The 22990-nt window shown below is 38.0% G+C and overlaps 1 protein-coding gene across 8 annotated transcripts in view; it reads right to left on the bottom strand.

Moving 5' to 3' along the window:
• The window catches only part of Tmtc2 (transmembrane O-mannosyltransferase targeting cadherins 2), a 531775-nt gene that overhangs the window by 222143 nt on the left and 286642 nt on the right, over positions 1 to 22990 (bottom strand). For all 8 annotated transcript variants that reach the window (XM_087192795.1, XM_087192793.1, XM_021246525.2 and 5 more), the window contains one exon: positions 10299 to 10869. In XM_087192795.1, the coding sequence (XP_087048921.1) occupies positions 10299 to 10601 (303 nt within the window). In that variant the 5' untranslated portion in view covers positions 10602 to 10869. Of the gene's footprint in view, positions 1 to 10298; positions 10870 to 22990 lie in introns of those variants that run through there.

The following is a 22990-nucleotide window of genomic DNA, read 5'->3' as shown; positions in this document are numbered from 1 at the left end:
GATTTTATAAACACTCTAGAATATTTAGTAATATTATATGAGGGAGTCAGACTTTCATTGCTCATTAGCAAGTCCCAAACCTAGCTATACATCAAAATTGTTGAGAGCTTTTAAGAAAGTTATCCTTCTGCCACCTCCCCTCCAGCTTTACCTCAACTCAACAAAAAGTACACAGACCAAAAATTTCAGTAGCCTCCAGTTTTGCCCTGTAAACTTTAGTTTAAAATAATTTACCTATGAGAGGCAGACGACCATGTAAGCTTGGTATATGCAAAGAAAACTCATGGTGAAACCTAGTCTTTCTCAAGTAAATAGTTACCCCACCCATCGCATGTGTCATTTGTCTAATTCAGATTTGTTAATACTTGATTTTTTTAGATAAAAAGCCAGTTTTACCTATACATATGCCTCAGCAAGCCAAAGTTACTAAAATTTAAGTTTCTGTAAAAATATATTCACCTGAACATTATTAAAGCATCCAAAATATTTTATGAAATTTTTGACAGCCAGAAAATATTTTTGCTTTATAAACAAAAGTTTCTACCTTCTGTGCTCTCCCTAGGAGGTACGGAAATAAACGAAGTGGTTCAAGAACAACAACAAAAAAAATCTACCTTCAGTATTTCTGTGAAAAGGTTTGTTATAATAGAGATTCGGGGAAATCAGTTGCAGCAATATTGCCTGCCAGGCCGGGGAAGAATAGGAAAAGGAAAGACATTAGCATTCACCTTTAGGTGATAACAGTGCTTTCTTTTTCTCTAAAGAATGAGACTTGAAAGCTGCAAGCTATTGCAGCCACTGAACTAATCTTCCTTCCTATAAACCTGGCTAAATGGAAATATATAGGAAACAGAGTGGAGGGGGTAGGAGAACAGGAAAGCCTGGCTCCCCTCTACTTTCAGATATATAAGCAACAGCACCCTCCTGAGCCCAAAGGGGAAAAAATCAGGCTAAAAAACTGTGAAGTGATGAGGAGATAGTAGCAATGAAAGAAAATTAAGGACTGGCATAGATAATTTGTTTCCAGTCAATCAAAATGAATGATCAAATCACACTGTTCAGAAAAATTATCCTTGAAAGAGATTTTTTTTCTCAATTTTCTTTCAATCATTAGCACTGGTGAATAGTACAGTAAATGCTCCATTCTTTGTTGACTGACATTTCACCATGCATCCCATTAAGTAAGCTATGTAGTTCCAGAATAATCACTGCCATGTCTATTGAATGCTCCATATAATGACCTATTGAGAAGTTTATGAATGCTACAATAAGACACAAACAAGTAATATGCTGATGATAGTGATGATACCTACTATATGAAAAGACCGTGGCTGGACAATGTACATTTACTATATTTATACTTAACAAAACAAGGTATTATATCCCAGATTGACAGATCATGGAATTGATGTTCAAAGAAGTCTAGTAATTTATCCAAGGTCACACAACTAGAAGATGAGGGCATTTCTGTGGAGGTCTGAGTGTGCAAGATCTAGTGCTGTGGCCCTTCCACAATGGTCTTACTAGCACCTCTGCATGAAAAGATTAGCAAAATACCAAGTTGTCATTCAAAGTAAACAGTACTTCTTTTCACATACTAAATATATTTAATTTTTATTACACTATGCCTTCACAGCTTAAGAAGACTACACACGATGGCTTAAACTGGCGAATTTTTATCTGAAACTTCAAATCAGGAAAAATAAAAATTTCATGAAATTTAAAGTTTTTCATTTCATAAAAGTTGGAGGGATGGGGACAAAAACAATAATTAAGATGTGTTATGTACACATACAAACTCCCCATGATAAATGTAATCATTATGTACCGCAAACACGTACTAATAAAAAAATTAATAAAAAGTTATGGAAATGCACTCTGATAATTCATGCATAAGCTTGGTAAAACTAGCTACATTACATATGCTTATATTCATGCAGTTGTTTTCATGAACACACACACACATAATGTTATAGGATGAGAGAATTTACAGGGTGTCAATATATAAAATCCAACTTAATGCCCCCCTCCAAAGCTGGCTTGGTATTACTAACAGATTTAACAACTCAAAATCCACAAAATTAAAATATTATTTTCCCTTTTTTAGCTTTTAAAGACACAAAATTTAATTTCACATATAATCAAGGTCTCAAATACACCCGTTTTGCTGTTTACATTTAGCCATATCTTTTCAGAAATTCTAGATGGATTTTCCATTTCTTCACGTTTCAAAAACGCAGTCATCTGTTTTTAAATGACCGTCATTTATTTCCATGTTGTCCCTGCTGTTTTCTATGAATCTTATAAGCAAAGTGACAACCATATAACAAAACATAAGCACTGATGATTACTCTATCATGTCAAAGAGAAGTTCTATGATTTTTGCACTTTATTTTGCTGATATTAAATGAATAAACATGTAGAGAAAGAAAGAAATTGTTCTTTGGAATGGAAACACTGACTTCACTAATCAAGGCCATAATTACTGGAGAAACATGTACTACATTGTGAATTCATGCTATTTCACTGGATGCAAGAGTTATAATCAGTCCAACCGAGCATACAAGAGCCATCTGGGTGTTACAGCATTGTAAAGCCAAACTGAGAGCAAAGGCACATTGACCTTCCCACCATGAAAGCATCACAGACTTGGGCATTAAAAGGTGCTATTTTTCTGGTGATTTCTCACTGTCCTTCTGAAGAAAGGAATACTATGATCAATAGGTATAAAACCCAAATGTCTAAAACTAAAACAACCTTATGCAACCTTACCATTGTATCACATTTGATATTTACTATACTACCAATGCACTTGATTTAATAGTCATTTTTATCTTCTTCCTCCTACCCCATTCATCCCTTTTAAGGAATCTCTAATACATTCACAGAATCAGCTTTCTATAGTTTCAATTTCATCTGAGAAATCAACACTAAAAAAGCATCTCCATTGTTCCAGGCAATTAAGGCGGGAATCTGACTTCTAGACAATGACAACGAATTTCAAATTTGTGCAAACTACATCATTTTCCATGAAACTGACAGTCCTGAGTTAAATATGAGTAACCTGATAATCATGAGCTTCCCCTCAGTCAATTCCTCTGAGGCAGCAGGTTATCGAAAATTGAGCTGAATGATATAATATGCATCCCAGACACAGTGTAACAAGAACAGCACAGATGATTTCAACGAGATTCATTATTTATTCATTACAAGGTCCAATTTGAGTGTCATTTTCACCCACAATATACTGAGTTAACTAGTTGAAATTCAATGCTGATAGTGCAGATTGCAAAATAGACCTTTTAAAACAAATTTTTTTCCTGTCTTCCTGTATGAAAGAGTAAAAAACAAAGAGGGATTTTGTACTTGTGGCTGTTGGTGGTTGTATCTGAGCATTAATCAGCAATGCTGGAAGGAAGGGCACCAAAGAAAGCCCTTAAGGGCCCCCTATTTTTCTCATTAGAAGTTCATAATAATATGCCAAATATTACTGAGTTTTAAAAAAAGTAAAATACCCCGTCTTCAAAAAAATAAAGGCTGTTTAAAATGCCAGATGATGAGATACGTACCAACAGGAGACATGCTTGGTGAATGAGATACAGCATTAACTTCAACTCCTGAGTCTAATTCTGAGCCTCATCTCCAAAAAAAAAGAAAAGAAAGTGAAAAAGAAAGAAAGAAAAAGTTTCATATTTAGGAAAGGACAGAAAAGGACTCTCCTCCCATCTCAGGCAGCAAGATGAAGCTGGCTCACATATTCCTAGACTCTTCCCATGGTCTAAGTTCAAATATATGTAAAACCATGCACTGTCTTCCAATATTTGGGGACCAAAATATGCTTTAAAATGCCCCTGTATCAGTACTCACACTAGCAGGTCTCAGTCTATCTTTTTTGACTGTTTCCCTCTGTAAACTTCATGTACTCTGTCTGCCAAAACCACTGCTTCAGCGGTCCCCAGAGTTTCCTTCTGTGTATGCTTCTGCCTCAGCTTCCACCACTGCTTGCCTCTCCAAATATAACGCGAACATGTAACTCTTCTTCAGGGCTCTGCTCGGATGGCTCTGCTTCACAAGATGTTTCTTGAATCCATCAGCTGACAGTCACTTTTCCTTCCTCTAAATTTCCCCTAGAACTCCTAATGTGTCCCTTACATTCTCACCACTTTCCTGCTTGAAGTGAAGCTGTGTATTTATATGCATTATTCTCAACTTCATAATACTCTATAAAGTTCTTATGATCAGAGTCCTGTCAATTCATCTTTGAGTTCCCACATGCTTTAATGCAATTGCTCTTTTTCAAATAATTTGTAAAGATTGCTTTTCCAAGGATTAAGGCTATAATGTAGCTGGGAATGTTAGCACACGCCTGTAAATCCTACCACTCAGGAGGCTGAGGCAGAAGGATCATAAGCTCAAGGCCAACCTGGGCAACACAGTGAGACCCTGTCTCTAAAATCCAAAGGGAAAAAAAGTCTGTAATCCAAACATCATTACAGAAGCTTGTAATGATAGCTTTCCAAATTTAAATTACTCAATTCCAACCTAAACTGTAACTAGAATACAGAATCATCTTAAATGAGCTGAGCAAAGGAGCCAAACTGCAGGAACAAAATACCTTTTTAATCTTTGACTTTTTGAATTGTAAAATATTTCTGAACCTCAAATTCACTTGTGGTATTATCTGGTTAGCAGTGTTGGCAGCTGTTCAAAGTTTTAAAGTACTACAGGTCATGAATATTAAATGCTACAACAAGTTTACTGGGAGGAAATCCAAATACATTTGTAAATGCATGGCAAATAGCCCCACAGTTTCAGTAAGGCTAAGAAATACTGTGATAAGAATCAGGTATCTTGCTGTATCTGGACTTTCACAAAGACAAGTGTAAGGTAAAGGATGAGACAGAAATTGTAAGAAAGTGGGAATATTATCTGAAGTAGAATGGCACAGACCTGGATTGAAAAAAATAAAAACCAACAAATAAATCATATTTCATTCAGTGCAATTGATCTGAGGGTCACAACCTGAGCAAAATCAAAACCTAATCTAGAAACAAAAGGGACAGAGCCATAAATGATAACAGATTCCACCAAGGCCATGCCTAGCAGTTAATCAAATAGAAAAGCACATGTGGAATCGATGTGCAAATACCTCCAGGCTGCACATCTCCCCTTTCATGCGCTTCTATAAACAAAACAATCAGATGCACAGAAGCACCATGTTTAATTTCTTCAGTATTCAGAGAACCAAAATCCTGTAACAGAACATAAACCCTCATCTTTGGAAATCACTATCAAGACAAACTTTACAAATGGTTTGGCAATATGGGATGTTTGCTAGGTGTGATCTGATCACCATATCCAAATGCAGAAACAAGCTTAAGCAACAGCAAAGACAAAGGTAAACGCTATATTCCATGGGCAAAATCCATAATCCATGTCCTCTTTGGCATTAAAATAAAAAAGCTACTTCGAGAAAGCGATGACTCATTTTTCAAAAGTGGCAATGCTTACCACTCCCCTGTATAATAACACAGTCTTATCTTGTTTATGTGAAGTAGAACCGCAAAATTTAAGATAATGCACATCTTGGAAGCAAACTGTAGCACAACAAAAATAGTCCTCTTTAGAAAAAGTCTTAAAGATCAAACCAAAAGGGTATCATTTCTCCAAATCTCGGCTATTCTTAGAATTGCTATAGTGATTTTTTTCATTCCCTTCCCTACTTTTCTTTCATTTTCCACCTGTAACTGAGTGATTATGAGACTAATAAAAGGAAAAAAAGACATTTTCACATTAAAACAGTTAACAGATGTTAAATAAGCACAGAAAATGGCTACTAGACAAGTAATGACTGATTCTGGGTAAGAAAAACATTGGTTTTACTGATTTTATTATCCATATACCTCCTGGAGTCATGGGAAGCTTGTAAAAAAATTGTGGGCAGATAAAACTCTAGTATTTATTTGCAAGGCTACTTTCGGTGTAATTCAAGGTCCCCCTCTCCTTGCTTTTTGACCACATAAATAAATGAAAGTAACATGAAGAATGATAAAACAATCATTTGGTAAGAGGTCAAGAAAATTTATTTTTCTGACATGCATGTCTTCCAGTCCCACCTTCCAGACCCCACTAACCCAGAAATGAAATTCTCATTGTAAATAGGAGTAAAGATTTCACTAGAACCATACAGCCATATATGTTAAAAAGGAAAGTCTTAGTGTAAATTCAGTAATTTACAGAATACCTACTATGCGCCAGATGTCATACTACAGGCCAAAGACAACTAAGTACTACATTAAATAAAATCCTGAGGCTTAACAACTCAGAAGATTTTAAAACACTTCTTTTATTAACACACATTTCTGAAGACTTTTATATTTAATATTTTCTGACAAATCTACCTACTGACAAAATTACAGTTTGTCAGTATTCAGCCATATAATTTCACAAGTCATACTGCTTCTCTCAATAAGCAGCTGTTACGTTAAATGTGTTAATATTTTAGTATGCTAAGAACAGTACCTGGCAAGTATGAACACTCTAAGTGTTCATTAAATATGAAATAAAATATCTACTACATGCCAACATCTTACTATTTCTCACATACTTTACCAAAGAAAAACATAACTTTCAATATGTTCTTTGCAGAACTGAAAAAGTGCTGTATATAACATGGATATGTGCGTCCTTTGTAACAAGTTAAAACTAGCCAAATTCTATCATCTCAAGTATACTGTCTGGTCTAACCAGGGATTGTTTTTGAATTAACAACTAATATTAAAAAATAGGAGACATCACAAAAGAATTTCTGTTTTCCTAAATAAATCTTAAGCTCTACCGAACAGCCTGCATTTTTAAAAAATTGCAATTATGAGGCAGAACGAAATAGTGACAGGGCACCTCACCTCAGTTCAACATAATTCTGCATGGCTCTGCGAGGCTTTTAAGCTTGGGAAGCAGGGTGACTTTACCTAAGTGTTTTGAACCACGCTGAGTACCGTAGCACACCTCTGTAATCTCAGCTACTCAGGAGACTGAAGCAGGAAGATCACAAAACAACCTGAGCAACTTTCCAAGACCTTGTCTCAAAAACAAAAAGGAAGGGAGTGTAGCACAGTGGTAGAGCACTTGCCTTGCATGTATGGAGGCTCTGGGCCCAGTTCCCAGTACCACCACCACCACAAGAGTTCCAGACCCAGAACCACGAACATGGTAAAAAGAGATGCTGAGTATCACTGTTAAAAGGATAAAAACAGAAATTCTCGCCTTCTAATGGGATAACTCCCAGCTTTACACAGGGACCCATTTTAAGGTCTTGAGTATTTAATCAGTTCTCCAATTTGTATCATAAAGCTAAAACATTTGTGCACTGGAGTTTTCTATTCACATTTGAGTTATGTTTTAATAGGACAAGGCAGTTTACATCATCTGGCAAACCCTAAGCAGGATGGATACAAAGTTAACTAGTAAGATAATTAAGATAATTATTCTCTACAATTTCAAAAGGGTCTTCTGAAGTCTTCTAATCCACTTCCTTCCAGAAGAATCTCTTCTAATTCGTACCAGATATAGAAATCCATATATTTCACTGGCATAATATGGAATTTTCTGTAACTTGTGTTAACAATCTATACACTCAATCAGCTTTTCAGTCATGAGATTCTAAATCAAAGTTTGTGCTAAAATGTACACACTTCAGTTTTGATTGATTTCTAAGCAGTTCATATTTTATATGCCATCAAATCACTATACATCTAAAGACTTTTAGAAGTTTATCATTTGGTCTCAGCTTTCTTAAAAGTAAAAAAATCACAGGGGCCAGGGATTTAGCTCAGTGGTTCCCCTGCCTGCCTCACAAGTGGAAGGACTCGAGTTTGATCCCCGGTACCAAAAAAAAAAAAGTAAAAAGTAAAAGTAAAAATTCACAATTTCCATCAATGTTTCTTATTTTTCTCCAACTAATATACATTAGGTGCCTTCCAAATACTATACTGGTACGCAATTCATATAATCATCACAACTCCAGGAAACGACAATAACTATCTCTCCATTTCCAGATGAAGAGAAATGTCATAGGAACAGACCAAGTCTCCAACATTAACATTAGAAGACCAAGTCTTCTACATTATCTCCTTTCTACTGAGCATTCATCTGACTTTTTATGTTTGTTCATCTTCACACCTTCAGAGTGTAGTAAAAAGACTGCTAGACGATCACAAGTAGGAATTCTACTGGGTAAACTTGACCTCAGCTAGAAGAATGACCGAAAGAGCTAAGATAAGGGGGCAGCTCTCAGATGTAGGCTCTGGATGTCCCCACTACCACCACTGCCGCTGCCTGGCCTGCAAGCAGGGATGGCCAAGATCAGGACAAGTAGTGTCACCTCGGACACTGAACCATCAATAGTACTAAGTCCTTTCCCATAACACAGGGGCTGCAACACTCTCTGAGGAGTTCCTCTGCTGGCAGGACTTCTCATCTTTATCAGGCAGCAGTTACATGAGTAAGGTTGCCAGATAAAATGCAGAATGCTGAAATAAACTTTAATTTCAAAAAACAAATAATTTTCTAAGTATGTCCCAATGGTTGTCTAAAACATTCAGTAAACAACTCTACTCTTAAAAATATACTTAGAGAACTGATAATTTTGCAGAAAAGAATTTCAAAAAGACCCCAAAGCATGTCCTGAATAAGTGTATTAAAATAATGAGATGGTGAAACAGCAATTCTGTGAAACCACAACATTTCATAGGCTATCATCATGAGATCCGAAACATTACTGAGCCTGCATTGAAATAGAGTGCAACCCACATACAGACAAATTATTCCATTTGAATTTTCAGGAAAATAAGAAAGTGTGTTATTGTCAATGACATCATTCTAGGAAAAAACAATTCTCTCCAACTCTCCTTGAGAGAATTAAAACTGTTTGGAAATGAAGAGCTTAACTTTCAAACCTTATGTTGTTTCCCAGCATCAAACTCTACCCTTTAAAGTTTCCGCAGTTCATCGAAATCACAGAAGAACTTCATTAAGTAGTAGGTAGTTGAGTCCTAAGTGAAAAGGTTGTATTTCCCACGGAGCAAAAGCACAGCAGTAATTATTCTGTCTACTAAGTGAACAAAATGGCCAACAAAAGTGTTTATTTTCCTCCATTTTTTTTTGGTAATTTCTTCCCAATTCAATTTTGAGCAAAACTGAGAAGTAAGGGAGAAAAAGGAGTCAAATGTAGGAAAACTTGATGGCTTCCTCACAGCAAATAACCAAAATTCTATAATTCCTCCTTGACAGGTGCAGTGGTACATGCCTACAGCTATTCAGGAGGCTGAAGCAGGAGGGTTCAGTTGAATACCCGAGTTTGAGACAAGCTTGGGCAACCTAGCAATACCTTGTCCCCACCCCCACCCCCACCCCCAAAAAACTGTGTTTATATCCAAAAGGAACGAGGAAGTTTGCCTAATAGAAGGCTGACATTTCCAAACCCTGGCCAGATTCATTCTTAAATCAAACCAAAGGTGAGTCTTCTGAGTGTCCGAGAAGGGAAGGGGAGATAAGAAGGCAGGCAGTTTCGCAAGGGGCCCTGTTCTCCCAAAGCCTCCCCTAATGCTCTGGCAAATAACTACTAAGTCTCTTTTTTAAGTGTAGGCACATCCCAAAGTGCTTCTACGGCCATGAAATAAGGGAACTCAGAATAACAAACGTTACAGTCCACAGGCAAAGGTCTAAATTGGCCCCAGGGCAAAACTTATAATAAGCACTTTCTATTTTGATTCTTCTTGTACACTCCAAGAAGGAAAAGGTGAATGTGAGTCATTGTTTAAGAATTCAACTTCCCAGGGCTGTAAGGAGAGGGTTGCTTTCCAAATTCAGGAAAAGTAACGCTAACAAATGACAGAGGATTTCCCCTCTGTCCAGTCTAGCAGCTAACTCTATTATTGGCTGTTATTTTTATAAATATATATTATAAACAATTTATTGGATTATAGAGAATTTGAAAGGAATAAAGAATAAATTAAAAATCAATGAATAAAAATGGATATTTATAAGGCAAAATTATTCTTCTACCACCTTTGAAATGATGAAAAAACTTAAGAAACCTGAGAATTAAAACAAGCAGTGACTGAAACCCTGCTTAGCAGAGAAAGGTCAAAAAGGACACTTCCACTTGCCCAAGATCAAAAAGGAACTTATTTTAAATTCTGCTTCAAGAGGAACAAATTTGCTTTTTAAATGGTGGCAAAGGACCAGGCAAGCAGATTACTCAGTAATCCAATGCTCCTGAGCCAACAATCACTTACTTTGTAAATGGCAGGTAAGATCTGCTTCATTTTCAGTCTGTGAAAGACAAAGACATCATAAACTGCGGAAACTGCGAGAACAGTCACTCCGTGTTCCTTCCACAACATGCTGCACCCCGCACACAGTCCAGTGCCCAGGAACCAGCCCCAGGTCCTGGCTGAGTAGCCTCTTGTAGAACAGTGTTTAATGTAGCAGAGCAAGGAGAGGAGAAAGAACAGACTGGCCCCAACATCAGCGCGGCCCACGATTCCCGCCACTGCCTCTGTGTGGATGGGGTGAGAAGCGAACATCAAACCGGCCATGAATGTCCAGTATCCGTCACCCAGGAGGGTCTTGGAGAAGCTCGTGAAGAGACCGGTGACAGCCGCATGCAATAGGACATTGACCAGATGGTAGCTCCAGGGATTCAAGCCTCCAATGGCATGGTTCAGGCGAAAGGAAAGAGTGCAGAAAGGCCGGTAGGACTTGTGGCTGCCGCTGTGTGTTAGAAGAGTCCCCCAAAAATCATTGTAGAAAATGTGTGTCCATGGAGTTTCTCGGAGGAGGTCCTGATTAGTCTTGATAGCACGGCTAGAAGACAAAATGTTTTAAAAAATCAAATGTAAAACTCAAAAAGAAAATAAATACATAATAAATAAAATGACAGTGCTGAGCTCTTGCCTTCCCCAGAAGTTTCGTTATTATGTGGTGTTGAGAAGCGATTCCAACTTTATTAGTTTGAATTCAGATCTTCTCCCTAATGCTCACTAACACTGCCATCAGAGAAGCACTTCTTTTCCTGGAAAGCTTCCTTCCTCGCCAGAATGCAAATAACCATAATGAATAAATACAGGGTTTTTTCCCAGTGACTTGAGCTTCAGTGTGGCAGTTGACAAACAATTGCCCTGAAAACTATATGGCACACTGGCTAAAAATACAGATTCCAAGCTCCAGGTTGATGGGAGATGATGCTGGTATAAGGGACCATTTATAGCCAGAATGGGTCCTCTATGAAAAAGTAAATTTTAGATCGAACACCAGTGCCCAGAGCAGTGCTTCTCATATACACACATCACCTGGGGATCTTGCTAAATATCGGGTCTGGAACATACACACCGGGGGAGAAGCCTGAGACAGTGTTATGGCTCATATCTAGATGTACCCTCCAAGTCTCATGTGGCAATAGGTAGGTGGGGATCTTCAGAGGTGGCTGGATATAGGGGATTGATGCTGGGATTAAGGGATCCCCACCCTGAGTGTGAATGCTACCTGCCCTAAGGGGGGGGGCATAGCCTGTATAGAATATAAGGGACAGAAAGAGGGCTGCTGGGGTGGCAGCAGCCACTTGTCACTTGCTGATTGCTGCTTTGCTTCCTTCTGCCTGCCCTGCTTTGTCATGGACTCTTAGCTCCTCCTCAATGCCCCTCTACCATGCCACCCTGCCTCGGAGCCAGCCAACTATAGACCAAAACCTCTACAACCTGTGAGGTACAATAAACCCTTCCAACTATATTAGTTGTATACCAGGTATTTTGTCTCAGCAATGAGAAAACTGACTAAGACAGACTATATGTCTCTAACAAGATCCAACGTTATGCTAATGCTCCTGAGAGCAGCCAAGGCCTAGAAGGCTGGCAAGACTGGGCAGAAGGGCCCTCAGCCCCCAGAGATTCCTCTCTTCCTTTATAGTATACCTCAGCCTTTCCCATTTCTCAGCTCTCAGAGGTCTTACAATGACCTGTAGAAATTACTATGTCTGTTGATTTGAGAAAAGTTCCAGGCTTGCATATCTGGTATTTCCAAAGAAACTTCAGGGTAGGTACTACCATTTTCCGAGTACTTGCTCTCTGCTAAGCACTGTACTGGACTTTGTGGCTACTTCTTCTCCTGGAAACTTTAGAACAACACTGATGAAGTAAATATTATTATTCACATATCTCAGATGAAGAATCTATCTTACAATAAGAAAAACTAATAGCTTTTCCAAGTTTGGAAAAGCAGAATAGAGCTTCATGGCTTGTGCTTTTCTCATTATTCTGGCCTTCCTAAAATGTGATGCACATACCACTGGGGGTGTATGAAAAGGTATACCCTATAAAATGTTAATGTTTATATTTAGTGTAATGCGTATGGGCCATTTTCTTATCACTAATGAGTTTTATAGAAGTTTGCTCATAACGAAGCTGTCAAAAGTTTAAAAGTCAACATGAAGACAAGAATCAACACTACTGATACTGCATATGTGGACATGGTACACTCACTGAAGATCGCATATAAATGACTCAGTTCAGAAGCTCCCAGGGGGCAGGGTGGTATGTGGAATATTTTGTATCCATAGTGCACCTATCTCTATTTTCAGAAACACAAGAGAGGCACATGAGTTAGAAGGCACGGGACAGTGACATTCCAGAACTAGAAAACTCTTGCCTGGTCTGATATCAGAGCTGCTCAAGGAAGTTCAGGCAAATGTAGCTGACAATTATATGATGGGAGGCTGCCCTACTGACATTTACCTGTAGTTCCTTTACCAGTTCTGCACTTCGGTATGAGGAAGCTGTGATCAAAACTTCCATATAAATGTTCCCAAAATCCAGGCTGGACAAGCCCTGATTGAGGGACTAAGGCGAAATAAACATTTCTGAGTTCCAGCTCTGTAATTTACTGCCTGAACTTGAAAAAACAAGAAAATGCAAGAGAGATTCAAAGAGATTAAGAAACACAACCGAAGTGACACAGCTAGTGGAAACAGGTAGCATGTCAGTTGGAATCAAATGCCTAGGCAATGGTAGTTTTCAATAGCTTCTCTGAGTTGCTTCTTAATTAACCTATCTGAGCTTCAGTTTCTGTGATAATAGTCAACCTTAATTGGAATCACTTAACAAACACGTGTAATTGTTCATTTATCTTCTATACAGAGAAGCACAGAACATTGCTTTGCAGATACGTGAGCATTCTGAACACCCTCGTACAAAGGACATCTCTGCCCTACTAGCTGTAATTATTATTATAATAGACTGGGACAGAAGACTGGAGTAAATCTATAAAAAGTCCCATATTAAAGTCTTCTGGATTCTTAATTTCTGAAATTCAGTACATTTAGGGGGTTATAATTAAAACAAATCAATTAGTAGCTGATGATTATCTACTATCTGCCAAATACCATGCTGGTCCTTTCATGTATATTATCTGTTTATGAGAACTAACTGGCCAAAAGGCAGATCTGATAAAATCATGTCTTGAAAATTATACTACATGTCAGAGATAGTTCATTGTTTCCCAATACCTAGTCTCTTTTTTCATATTAACAGAATTTTAGTCTTTAGCTGAGCACATGGCCATCAGGCAAACTTCCCTTGGTGATAAATAGGGTCATGTGACTAACTTTGGGCTACTATTCCAAGAATGTGTCCAAAAGGGAAACGTTTACCTTCCTGCCCTCTTTGCCCATACCTCCTTCCTGCTACATGGAGCATACATGTAATATTGGAGCTCGAGCAACCTCCTTGGCCATAAGATGTCCTTTGGGATGGGAATCCAATGCCAAAACAAAGAAGACTGAAGGAAATTGAGCCCCTGCTATGGTACAGCATACCAGCCCTAGGCTAACAACCTCCCCATTTCTTACATATGAGAAGTAAATTGCTATCTTTTCTAAACTATGATATTTTGAGAGTTAAGTAGTGTCAACTGAACCTAGTCATAAGAGAAATCCTTTGTTAGAAGACTGACTACATCATAGCAGTTTGATTTTTCAAGTCTCTGTGTATTGACTGTGCATTAAATGAATTTCCATATAAATTGGCTTTTAAAATATTAGAAACAGATGTTTTTCTGGATCCATTAAATTAAAACACCCTGCTATGACATTCATCAAGAGTCTAACCCAGAAGTAATTGCTTAAGACTTGATGGGCTATAATTAAAATTTAAAAGAAATATGAAAAACTGCCAAAGTGCCAAACAGTGCTGTCAGAGAGCTGATTTAAAATAATTCAGAATGAAACTTAACTGGCTTCCACTAGACATCCTAGATATTGATGTGAATATCTCTAATATCAAAAAATGTAGAAATTTTGTACTATCAAAGTCAAGGCAGTGGAGAGCTCAGTGGCAAAGCATTCTGGGAAAGCTAAGAAGGAAGCACATTTTGTTTAGGACAATACTTCACTCTTCCAATGGTAGATTCAAAAAGGATGGACAACTGTCTTCCCTCACCAGTTTTTCTTTTCTTTTCTAACCCTGTTTTTCTATTAGGTCAGTGCTATAACCAACTCTGTAAAGGCTTTTGGAAAAAAAAACAAAAACTTTAAAACAATCTGTTTAAAGCCGTTAGAATTTATTATCTTTATAGCAATAAGTCTTGTAACCTGCAGCAGCCACAAGATATACTACATCTCTCACAAAATGAGGTTTTCAAAACAAAGAACAAAATTAAGAAGAAATCTCATAACTTCATTGTGAGAAAAAACTGTGAAGTACAGCTCTAAATTTATACCGAAGAAAAAACTTAAAGGGCAAATGGTATTTATAAGACAAAAATGGAAGAGCAAGCAAACACCTCACCTATATGTAAAACATACTATACACTAAGGGAGCCTTCTCTATGATAAAATTCTTTGGTGTTATCTTCTTAAGCAGGTTTTTATCTAACCAATGAATATTATGGCAGAAGAATTCAGAATACTAAACTGTACTGGGCTTTAATATATAAGTCATGTCACATATGCAAGTCAAAGATCAGGGATGCATTACACCACTTCAACATCATGTTAAGAAAGATACAGGCAAAAAAGCACCTTAATAAAAAAAATGCCTCAATAGAATCTGAGTAATTGGCAAGAGGAGAAATAAAGGTAGTCATTCAATACTAAGCATAATAGATTCTGATCCATTTGCATTTTCTTCTGCGAGTCTAAAATGGAAATAGTGAAACCTTTTCTTTCTGCTATTTTGGAGCTAATGACACACCTTAATGCAAAACAAAATTTCATGCTGATATAATTTCTGAATTTGCTTCTGTGAAGTGTTTGGTGTTGAAAATTCAGAGACAGTAAGGGATTAGGAAATTTTCCACTCTGGACAAAGTAAAGAAAATCAGAGTAGCAGATGAGAAAAATAAACAATTGTAGGCAGAATACTCTAGAGAACACAAGGCTGGATTGTCTTTTGAAGTAAAAAGATACAGTCTCTCAAGTCTTCACAGAGTTCTTAACCTGCTTCCAGTTTTGTTCATTTGTGGTTCTTTGTTTTTGCTGCCTTATGTTCTTTTCCTTTAGGAAATGCTGACCAAGGCCAACATTGTTGTAAAACTGACATATGATGTGACATTGCCATCAAAACTGCCCGGTGTGTGTGTTTCTTATGCTATTTTTTCTGTCCACTGACCTTTTCAGTCACACATGCTCACACAAATGATGACCATTAGCCCTTCGGTGTAGAAATGATGCTCAGATTCTTCAAATGTCAAACGGTATGGTGTTCTGATATGCTTTTGATTGCTGCACTTGAAAGGTAAATAAAGGCCAATCCTTAAATTTTAAAAAAGTGATGGTTGGGCCAGGGATTTAGTTGATCCCCGGTACCAAAAAAAAAAAAAAAAAAAAGCAACGGTTTGCAATTCGTTTTGCAAGAGAGAAAAGGAGAGCGGCCTTGGTGAGCCTGTCCTGTGTCAGTGCTACCCAACTGCGTCTCCATGCTCAAGCTGGGCAGTGGTGCAATGCCATGGTAAAAAACTGACCTTAGGGCCGGGGATTTAGCTCAGTGGTTTCCCCACCTGCTGCGCAAGGACAAGGACAAGGACTCGAGTTCGATCCCTGGTACAAAAAACAAAAAAACTGACTGTGGAGCCAAATGGACTCATGCACACTCTGTGAAAAAGTTCCTTTGCCTCTCTGCACCTTGGTATCCCTGTTTGTAAAATAAAGATAAATGTACTTGCCTCATAGGACCATCATGAGGAGTAAATTAATAAGCAAAAGGGACACTGCTAATGTTAATACAATGTGTATGTGTAATGTAATATAATACGTGCACATGTGTGATATAATTTATGTAATACACATTCGCTGTTATTGTTACCATCAACTGCAAACAACTCTTGCTAGCCATCAATGCAAACAGGGTTGCTTTAACCATATACTTATATTTACAGCCTTCAAAATCTACGGAACATGGTCATGAGTATTTCACTTTAAGTTCCTGTAAGCTTTACTGACACTTTCATAACAAGAAATTGAGCATTTATCAAGTGTTACCTTTGGTCTTTAACACAGTACTCTTTTCATTCTCCTTTCTTCTTGACTACCTCCATTTACCTCTCCTTGGCTTGCATCTCTTTTGCATTTCTCCTCCCAAATGTGAATGCATCTCTCTGGCTTCTGTTCCCTGAGTTTCTTTCTTTCTACAATCTCCCCACTGCGGTCACCTCCACAATTGCAACTTAAGAGATTGACCTCTCCATCAAACCTCTGGGTGAGGTATTGTTCACAAACCTAAACGTCTTACACTGCTCACTTGATATCCACACTGAAATGCAAGAATACTGAAACACTGGCTTTTCTAATACCAACTCTGTTACCTTAGCCTCTCTAAAGCTCTACTTCCTTATGCTTGCAGATGACAAGCCTTCTCATAAAGGGTACCATTAAAAAGCAAAGAGGATAACAGTAATTTAAGAAGTCTGAAAATTGCATGGCCTTGTGTAAGGGACACTTGCTGGATTGCCAGTCCTACTCTTCTTAGTATGGATGTCCTCCTTTTCCTTTAGAGAACAGCCTGCATTTATTCTCATTCCATATGGGTAGGGTGAGCCTGCCCTTACCCTCTGAAACATGGTCATATGATTTGGCCAATTATTGTGCTTTATTTCCCCATCTCCATCCCTGGCCACACAAGTGATGTAGGAGAGCAAGCAAGGTCAATCAGTGTTAACATGACATCAATAATCGAGTGGGAAAGCACATCTTCTGAGGGTGAGATAAAATCCTAGCTCTCCTAGAGGATTCCTCAAAGACAGGGCCAGCATGAGAGTGAAGCCATCCTAACAGAAGCCAGATCAAGAAGACAAAGAGAGATTTGCTAAAGTATCTGGACCCAGTCACGCCTGAAGCCATTACTATGTCACTAAGTCTCTTAGTAATCAACTAGTTTGAGCAGCCATTTCAATATCTGCAACCAAAAAGTGCTAAGTAATATAGCCCTGTGTAATTATTATTGTTAGTTCCCCTTTCAGTACTTTATGCTTGGGAACTCTGAATCCAAACTAGTTTTCCCCACAAACTATCTCCCTCTTACTAATCCCCACATTAAGTACCATCATTATTCTATCACTTCCAATCAAGATTATGCAGGGGCTCCTTCCCTTTTTGCTCCTGTGTCTATCTTAAACTTGGTTAAGAACACTCTAAAGTTTTCCAGGACATCAGAAAACATACTATAACTTGGGGGTTTCCCTTGAATGTGCCCCTCCCTTCCCTTTTCTACTGCCTTCCTTCAGGCTTTCATTACTTTCTTGTGGCTTAGCATGCTTACTACAATTGCCTGGTCATTTTTCTCTTTCCTTCATTAGGCTATAGGAATCCCTCAGGAAAGGAATTATGTCTTTTCTCCTAGTGTTCTTAGGCATGTAATAAATATTACCAAACCGAATTCAATAGCTATTCCTGCCTGCTTTTCTTCTCACTTTGATCCATTACTCATACTACAGATGGAAAAAGTTCCTAACAGAACTCTAACTCACCCCTCACACTAAAAATCCCTTACCATGCCCTGTTCCTTTGCATAATAAACACCCTCCGGAGCTCAGCATTCACTGCCTTCCCCTTTATGACTTCTGCATCAGTCTCTCATTATTGTTACATACACACCCTGCCATCAGCTAAGCTTCTCAGGCAGCCTCTCTGCCTAGGCTCACACCATTTCTTTCTTCCTGGATTACTGTCCATCAGACACTGCATCATCCTGACTGTACTTTAGCCCCCCACCTTCCTGTTCTTTTGAAAACTGCTATCTTCCCAAAGCCTTTCCTACATATTTTTGCTGACCATGTTTAGTTTTGACTTTCAGTACTGACGTATTCCCGTTAACAATACTCACTGAATACTACAAATGCTAAGGATCTTAAATAAGATGAAGCATGAGGATATTTCAGAAGGAACAAGAAGTGTATGCATTGAAAGTGGCACACGGGTGTTTTTAATATTCCCTCTTCCATCCCCTATTGAAAATTATTGCCCAATAAAATGAGTTGATTCTGTAGTAGGAAAATTACGTATGCACTCACTCATTTATTCATCCATTCAATAGTGGAAGAGGCACTGCAAAGAGCACCGCAACAGTATGGTCAGCAAAGTGGATTCCTCAACTTTGAGAAATAGTCAATCTACTAGATGAGGTAAGTTTACAGGGAATTTCACTACCACAGCACTATAACTACTACTCTAATACAAATACTGACGGCTAATACAGAACATGAAATGGACTCTTTCCATTTTAGAAGATCAGAAGCTTCCGGCAGAAGAGCAACTCTACAAACATGCCACGTAAGGAGTTAAATGAAGGAGTAAGGGAGTTGTGGACTTTTTTCAGGGCAACAGTCAGAATTTTCAAAGAACATGGGACAGGGCCAGGGATTTAGCTCAGTGGTTCTGCCACCTGCCCCTAAAGCACAAGGACCCGAGTTTGATCCCTGGTACCAAAAAAAAAAAAAGAACATGGGACAGAAGAAAATGTAAATTTGAAAATACACCAGTTCAGTTTGATTGGAATGACTTCTGAGGGACGGAGCAGCAGGAGTCAGTGGTGCTGCTCTGTTTGGGTACTACTGTAGGTCTCCAGGTGGAAGAGAATTGGGCTGCACATGAATGTCCTCAATAATCTGCAGGTGTGATTGCTGGGACTCCTTTATTTCTTCAGCACACTAACTCTTTCCAAGTAGGAAAAGCATTTTATTTATACTTGGGATCCCAGCACACAGTAGGCACTCAAAGCACACTGGATGAACTGAATTTCAATTAAAGATGATTGGTACTGATAAACCACATCTACTTATGGGAAAAATATCTAGATTGTTTTTAAGTACACGGGAAATTCCCACTTTCATCTAAAAGTAGTTCACTCACTTTGGGCACTAACCTTTGTTCACACAATGATAATTAACTGTGAAGAACCATCAGGTTAATTGCCTTACCCAAATGTCTTTGCCACTCATTTGCCACTTAACCTATAATCCCTTCATTAGAGTTCCTCTTTAGGGATAAGCCATTATATTTAGAAAGCTCCAGTTAATATGCAAATACTTGACTAACAGAGTAAGGAAATAGAGAAAAATACTATAATACTTCAAGCCTGTCTTAAAGTTCAGGGATAAGTAACATATTTCAGATTCCTAAAGGAACCCAAGGAAAGGTAAATTTTAGGGCTGGGAGCTAGAAACCTGGGGATAGTGCTGAGCTTCTAAATCATGGAGGCAATGGAAGGTACTGGACTTCAGGCACACATGTATCATTACGTCTGTAAAGCTTTGCTCAGTTTGCTTGTTCCCATTTTGATCTCCTCCTAGGAGGAGGGCAGAAATGATGACTTCATAGTGTGGATATTAAAAGAAAAAGAGGTCACAAGAAGCAACAAGGAGCCACTGTCAGTCAAATACGCAATGGAGAAGGCCCCAAGTAACTGCTGGTTTAGTGAAAAGGGAAATCTAAGAATGTTAGACCTTGCAACTAATGGAATATTTTTAATAGATCTTTCTATACTTTTGGAAGTTTTTCCTATAGGCAGTAAAAGAAGTTTATGAATTACACCTGCATAACCATCCTGTCCTAGCCCTCCACATTTCTCCAAAAACCAAGAAAAGTCAAATTTTAATTCAAAGATAGCTCTAACTACAACTGAACAAAGCTTCCAAGCTGTTGGCAATTCACGCTCCTAGAACTTCCATGGATAAAGGAGCTCCTTCCCCATCCCAGGAATTCTCCCCGACACTATCTCTTCTTACTGGAAGAAATTAGAGAGAACAATGGCCAGTATCTTAAAGTATTTTTAGTTCCTCAGATAACTCATATTGTCATTTTCAAAATTCCTTCAGGAACTACCCATAAAAAAACTTTTCATCATCCCTGATAACTAATAACCCATGTCCAGGAAAGCTATCATTTAAAATTAAAATGTTATTTACCCAAAGATGCTTTCAATGTTATTTATGTGAAAAGCATTTAGCAAGATATGGCAAAAATTAACAACATGAAAATATCAGAAATATCACACTCCAAACATTTAATTTTGTTGATTAAAAGAATCCTCAAACTTAATATAGTCCTTAGCAACTTGAAGTATTTTTCATTCCCCTCCAATCTGCATGATAGAAAATATAATTTCCTACATTGGTCATTAAATCCACATAATGCCTTCTTCCCTTTATACTAAACTGAGTCAGAGTTTCAACTTAAAAGCTTAATGAAAATATCATTTTCCTAGTTTTCTAGATGTGAAATTAATACCACGAGAAAGAGCACTATGAAGCTTCCTCAGTTTAAATCAAATATATGAATCATTTTAGTACAGTAGTTTATATAACTTATGAATGGTAAGTTCATAGGTTTTCATAAAATCATAGATATATAAAGTATTTTATTTTAATTGACTTGTTTTTACATATTCTCTTTCACCTACAATAGCATCTTGAGTGTCTATGCTATGTTACAAAGTGCAACTTGTTCCTCACAGTTTTTCTACATTAAAATTATCAATCTTTGATTGTTTAAGAGCTATAATAAATATCAGATTAAACTTTTTTTAGAAGTCCAATGCTTTCAAAAATGAATGGGTTCTGCAAAACCTCAGTAGCTCGGGAACTAGCACAAACAATCAACAAGTGGGATCTCTTCTTAAAAAGCATCTGCACAGCAAGAGAAACCACCAGGAGTGTGAAGAGACAACCCACAATGCTGAAAAAAAGTCTTCACCTGCTGTTCCTCAGACAAAGGTCTAATATCTATAATCCATAAAGAACCTTAAAAAATCAGACTCCCCAAATTTAAAGACCCAATCCAAAAATGGGCATCTGAAATGAACAGACATTTCTCAGAAAAAGAAGTAGAAACAGCAAATAAATACATGAAAAAATGTTCAACATCACTGGTCATTCGAGAGCTGCAAATGAAAACAATGCTGAGATTCCACTTCACTCCAGAAAGAATGGCTGCTATCATGAAATCAACCAATAACAAATACTGGTGGGGCTGTGGGGAAAGAGGAACCCTGCTCCACTGCTGATGGGAGTGTAGACTGGTGCAACCACTGTGGAAATCAGTATGGAGATACCTCAAAGAACTAGGACTGGAAGTCCCATTTGACCCCACTATTCCACTGCTGGAGATCTTCCCCAAAGAATTAAAAGAATCATACCACAGTGATATATGTGCACCCATGTTCATAGCAGCACAATTTGTAATAGCTAAAACTTGGAAACAGCCCAAATGCCCATCAATTGGAGACTGGATAAAGAAGATGTGGTTTTTTTATTAAACAGAGTACCGCTCAGCCATAAAAAATGAGAAATTAGAGAAATTTGTAGCTAAATGGATGCACAGAAATAAATAGGACACACGTGTAAATACCAAATAGTTTCTCTAGTGTGAGAAACTGAAAGTGTAAATAAGAACTAACAGGTATAATAGATAATGTGAAATAGGAAGAAAAAGGGGCAAAGGGGAAGGGGAAGTGGGAGGTGTAGGGGAAAGGAAAGAAGGGAATGGAATTAATATGAGAAAATGGAAACAAAGTCTTTGTAAATAGGGAGGGATGGAGGGGTTGAAGAGAGGGCAGGGGAAGGGAGAAAAATAAGAACCAAGAGAGATTATGTAAAGGTGCAAATTTCCAATGATGAATGTCATTATACTGTATACCTAAAATGTACAAATAAAATAAAATTAAAAACAAATTGTTTTAAATGAATGGGTTCTAGGGCCGGGGATTTAGCTCAGTGGTTCTGCCGCCTGCCAAGTGCAAGGTCCTGAGTTCAATCCCCAGTATCAGGAAGAAAAGAAAAAAAAGAATGGATTCTATCACAGACTTCCCAGAAATAGAACGGAAGTGTAACCATCAGATTCCAAGAGCACCTACTTTGCGCATGGTCTTGTTTTATGAGCTTTTATAGAATAAACGAGGATGTAATCTTTGTACTTAAGGATCTGGTTATCCAACTCCACACTCTAAAGGGCACATGTGACAAGCGAGAATACTCCTAGTTATATACCTGTCTTCATATGTAAGTGTGCTGCACAAATTTTAGAGTAGATACACTACAATACATGGTAATTTTCCCAACCTTCCAAGAACTGTGTTATTCTTTTAATAAGTCCTACCCTTGAGGAGGAGTCATAATCTTCACATAAGGTAAACAGGAAAAGTGCCTTCTGGCTAGGACCAGTGCTCATGAATCCGCTAAGAGTCCCCAGCATGAGCACTGCCAGATCATGAAAATTAGGGAGGAAATTTTTAAAAAGAGAAACTAAAAGTCTCTAAGAAAAGAAACACTGGAATGGGAAGACATTCACATCGAATCATCCAGATGCTTGGCTTATCTGCCCACCTAATTACTCTCTTTCTGGAATTGCATCTTAACCAAATCACCTTTCTTCATCCACACCTCTCTTGCAGCCAAACAGAACAGCCAAGAAGCACATTTTAGCCAAATGCTTGCAATGATCCTTCAG

This window comes from Heterocephalus glaber, unplaced genomic scaffold, assembly GCF_053883595.1.
Source record: "Heterocephalus glaber isolate CG9 unplaced genomic scaffold, H.glaber_assembly_v1.0 deba00001572, whole genome shotgun sequence".
NCBI lineage: Eukaryota > Metazoa > Chordata > Mammalia > Rodentia > Bathyergidae > Heterocephalus > Heterocephalus glaber.
The sequence above is the reverse complement of the archived record's forward strand: the minus strand, read 5'-3'. Positions and strand labels throughout refer to the sequence as shown.